The sequence below is a fragment of the Arachis ipaensis genome, chromosome B10 (assembly GCF_059453495.1).
Source record: "Arachis ipaensis isolate K30076 ecotype BB chromosome B10, ASM5945349v1, whole genome shotgun sequence".
Taxonomy (NCBI): Eukaryota; Viridiplantae; Streptophyta; class Magnoliopsida; order Fabales; family Fabaceae; genus Arachis; species Arachis ipaensis.
The window spans coordinates 27,811,426-27,815,647 of NC_142435.1; the positions used below are offsets into that span (position 1 = coordinate 27,811,426).

General features: G+C 45.3%; 1 protein-coding gene across 1 annotated transcript; it reads left to right on the top strand.

Moving 5' to 3' along the window:
* The first annotated feature begins 1,364 nt into the window (after window positions 1–1,364).
* On the top strand, window positions 1,365–1,937 carry LOC148579496 (uncharacterized). The gene has a single exon (XM_088490426.1). It carries the CDS (start codon window positions 1,365–1,367, stop codon window positions 1,935–1,937), a length of 573 nt encoding a protein of 190 aa, XP_088346552.1.
* The last annotated feature ends 2,285 nt before the right edge of the window (window positions 1,938–4,222 follow it).

Sequence of the window (4,222 nt, forward strand, 5' to 3'; positions counted from 1 at the left end):
TCTAAACCAATCAATAATCCTTTCATACAAAAATTTGTTTGTCACAAGTAACAAACCCCTAAAATCTATAAACCGAAGTATTGAACCTCGAGTCGTTCTCCCTTGGAATTGCAATGAAGTGTCTTGTTATTGGTTGTGAGGTATGTTTGGGGTTTTTGAGATTTTAGACAAGAAATGTAAATGCCAATGAAAGTAAACTAATAACTAACAAAGCTCTTGGCAAGATATGAGAACTAGAAGTCCTATCCTAGCTATCCTCTTCAATTGTGACCACAAATTGTCCATTGCTATCACTTAGTTAACCTCTATAGTGGAGGAAGGTCAAGTGGATTAATCAACTTGATTCCACAAGTCCTAGCCAACTCCCAAGGGAAAGACTAGCGTTAGTGGTATCTAAATTAATTAGCAACTTCTAATTATCGATCAACAAGGGAATTAGATAACTCAAGCGTCACTAATTACTCCACCTAGGCTAAAAGGGATAAAATTCTATATTAAAACCCAACCAAGCATTTCATCAAACACTTGGGAGGCACAAAAGAAAAGCATAGTAAATTGATAACAAGAATAGGATCTAACAATAATTGAATGTAAGAAATCAACAACAACAATCAAAGAAGGTAAGATCTACATGAATTACCTCAAATTGCATTAAAGGAAAATAAAAGGAACAAAAGTAGATCTACAAACAATAGAGAATGATGAATGTAACAACAAGGAATTAAGAAGAATGAGTAGAAGAGAGCATGAATTAAAATCTAGATCTAAGAACTAAACCTAATCCTAATCCTAATTCTAGAGAGAAGTGAGAGCTTCTCTCTCTAAAACTAAAACTAAACTAGCCTAATGTGTGTGTGTGTTGGATGATCCTCTTCCCCCCTCAATCCTTGGTCCTTTTGAGTGTTTTGGCGCCAAAGTTGGCTTGGATTGGCCCCATAGGCCTTGAGAATTTGCTAGCCACGTTTTCATTAAAAAATCATATATCAGCACCGACGCATACGTTCACAGCACGCGTACGCGTCCATGGGTGAGTTCGCAAGGTGCGCGTAAGCGCCTGGTGCGCGCGCACGTCCATGGGCGAGTTCAACTCTTTGGCTTTTCATGATCTTCTCCACTTGCATGCTTCCTTCCTTGCTCCCTTGATCCATTCCTAGCCTTTTCAACCTGAGACTACTAACAAACACATCAAGGCATCTTATGGAATCAAGGAGAAGTTAAAGTTATCTAATCAAAGACCAAAAAACATGCTTTTTACACTTAGGCACAAATAAGGGAGAGATCACAAAAATCATGCTAATTCATTGGCTAAATGTGAGAAAAGGTTAGCAAAATACTCCAAATCCAACACAAGATAAACCCTAAGAATGGGGTTTATCAAACATCCCCAAACCAACGGCCAAGTAGAGGCAGCCAACAAAGTCATTTTAAAAGGACTGAAGAAGCGACTTGAAGGAAAGAAGGGCTCGTGGGCAAACGAGCTAGCCTCAGTCCTACGGTCCTACAGAACCTCCCCACAATCTTCTACTGGTGAAATCCCCTTCCGGCTCACATACGGGGTCGACACAGTCATCCAAGTCGAAGTCGGGGAGCCGAGTCTGAGGCTACTCCTCGGAGGGGGAAGCGAGGCAGTCATAAAAGATCTGGTCGACGAAACAAGACAAATGGCACATCTAACAGAAACAGCAATCAAGCAAAGGATAGCCCTAAGGTACAATGGCAAAGTGCTCAAAAGAAACCTGGGGGAAGGTGACTTGGTCTTGCGACGCAACGACATAGGGCTGCCGACACCAGGAGAAGGCAAGCTGGCCACAAACTGGGAAGGTCCCTACAGGGTAAGAAAGGTCCTCGGCAAAGGAGGCTACAAGTTGGAGAAATTGGATGGAAGCGAGATACCAAGAACATGGAACATGGCAAACTTAAAGAGATTCTACTCATAAAAAGAAGCCACACGACCTGACGAGCCGGCGTCCTCGCTCCCCCCCACTACAATTCCCTTTGCATCCCCTTTTACTATCTTTCATCCCCTTTTACTACCTTTCGCTTTTGTATTATATCACTTTTTTATTCAAAAGTACTATAATGTGTATATAATGTCTTTTTGCAAGATTCACATCAAAGCGACAAAACGGCGAAAAGCAAAACGGTCGACCTCACGGAAACCCGAGACTGATCACCCCGGGAACCAAAGGGACCCAAAGCAAAAAATGGCCCCAAGACAAGCAATAAAAACGGTAAACCAAAAGGCCACGACGGCCCGAATAAGCAAAAAACAAGTAATAAAAGTAAGGCCACGACGGCCCGAGAAAGCAAACAATAAACAGAATGACCTAATATAAATAAGAAATGCCAAAATGTTTGTTACAACTTAAAGGCGCCTTAGACAGGCCTAGAAACAAAAAACAAATTACAAAAGCAGCAGCAGCAGCAGTCTCGCCACGAGAGGCATTCAGATCCTTCATCAAGGCGAGGTCCCGATCCAACAGCCTGTTGATCTCTTTGGCGTCCTCCTCAGCCTTCTTCTCCTGCTCATACAATTTAGTCTTCAGAGACTCCTCCCGAGATCTTGAGTCCGTTAGATCTTTTTGGGAATCCCGAAGCTTCACCTCCATAGCGTGATAATCACCCAAGACAGGCTCGACCTTCTTCGCAATAGCTGCAGCTCGAAGAAGACTGCGGTAAATCCACCTTGCCTGCCCAGAAAGGTCGGCCTCATGGAAAAACTCTTCGGTGCCTGGGAGCAACTGGGATTCGATGAAGCCCCCAGCATCGAAATTCTTCTCCATAATCGAGAGCGCCTTCCCAGAATCCCGTTTTCTCTTCTTAGGGTTGCTAACGACATTTAGGTCATCGTCACCAAACCCCAGGTCCTCCTCTTCAAAAGGAGCTTCCGCTTCCATACTCGGATTCCAGAGGTGTTCTCAGGGGGACCTCGACCTTCTCCGACTGACCTTGGTCGGCCCCGTCAACCTGACCGCTGCCCTCCTGGGCATCCCCTTGCTCCTGACTTGCCGAAGGAGTCGCCGAGGAGTCCTCACCACCCTCACCATCCCTTAAATGAGGTTCATCAAATCAGCCAAAGTCTTCCTCCCACCAGCCATGGAAACTGTAAGCAAAGGAAAAGAGAAAGCAAAGACATGAGTGAGAGAAGGAATAAAACGCTAAAAAAGCAAGTAGTAAAGAACTCACCAACATACGACCGACCAGCCTCTCGGCCCCCCATAACCATACGGGGATTAAGATTTTTCTCGCCAAAAATAGCCAACAAAATGTCGGCGATGTTACGATCTTCCGGACTCAACCAATCGTAGGATATTTTTTATCAAATAATCAGACCCTGCCCCAAAGCTCTAATAAGTCGGGATCCGCCTTTCCCCCTCGGCAGTAAGCCAGAAAGGTTGATGATCCTCAATTGGCCTAACCTTGAAGAAGGTAGACTTGAAACCATGAAAGGAATCCTTAAAAAGGCCAAAAATCCTTCGACCTTATTGGGCCCTAAAGGACATATATCCCTTCTTCGCCTTCCCCTAACGAGAGAGGTTCGTAAGAAGAAAGAGGTAGAGGAAAACATTTACAGAAGTCGGAAGCTCTAGGTATTCACAAACCATCTCGAAGCACCGGATGGAAGCCCAGCTGTTCGGGTGCAGTTGCGACGGAGCAACATCGCAACGATTCAGCAAGCCCATGACAAAGGGAGAAAAGGGAAAACGAACCCCCAAGGTCGTGAACATGGGTTCATAAACCCATAACCAATTGACAACCCGAGGACCTGCCAAGTTCTTCTGGCAAACACGCTCCCAAGCAGCAGGAACGTAGACTTGGTAAAGCGCTTCCTCGGGACCACCCCCACATAAGAGCCTAGCCTGGCGCAAATCCTGGAGCCTCTCCTTTGTGACCTTGGAAGGGATGTCCCTCACGTCAGAAGAGACCCAGACGTAATGATCGACGAAATTGGCTAGCGGCCGCTGAGCCTGGTCAGGGAGAACGAGGCGATCAGCCATACCTACAGCGGGGGCACCACTTAGTCAGAATGGGAGGTCGGAAACCCGTAAAGCAATAAAACAAGTTGCAACCAAAACCACCTCCTAAGATTCCCCTATCCTAACCTAGAACCTAAGATTAACCCAGAAAAACCCAGTGGCACCCCCTCTAAAGGAAGAAGCAAAAGAAACCCAGGCATGCACAAAAACGCATAAAGGTACCAAGGAAACCAAGGAAAAGAAAA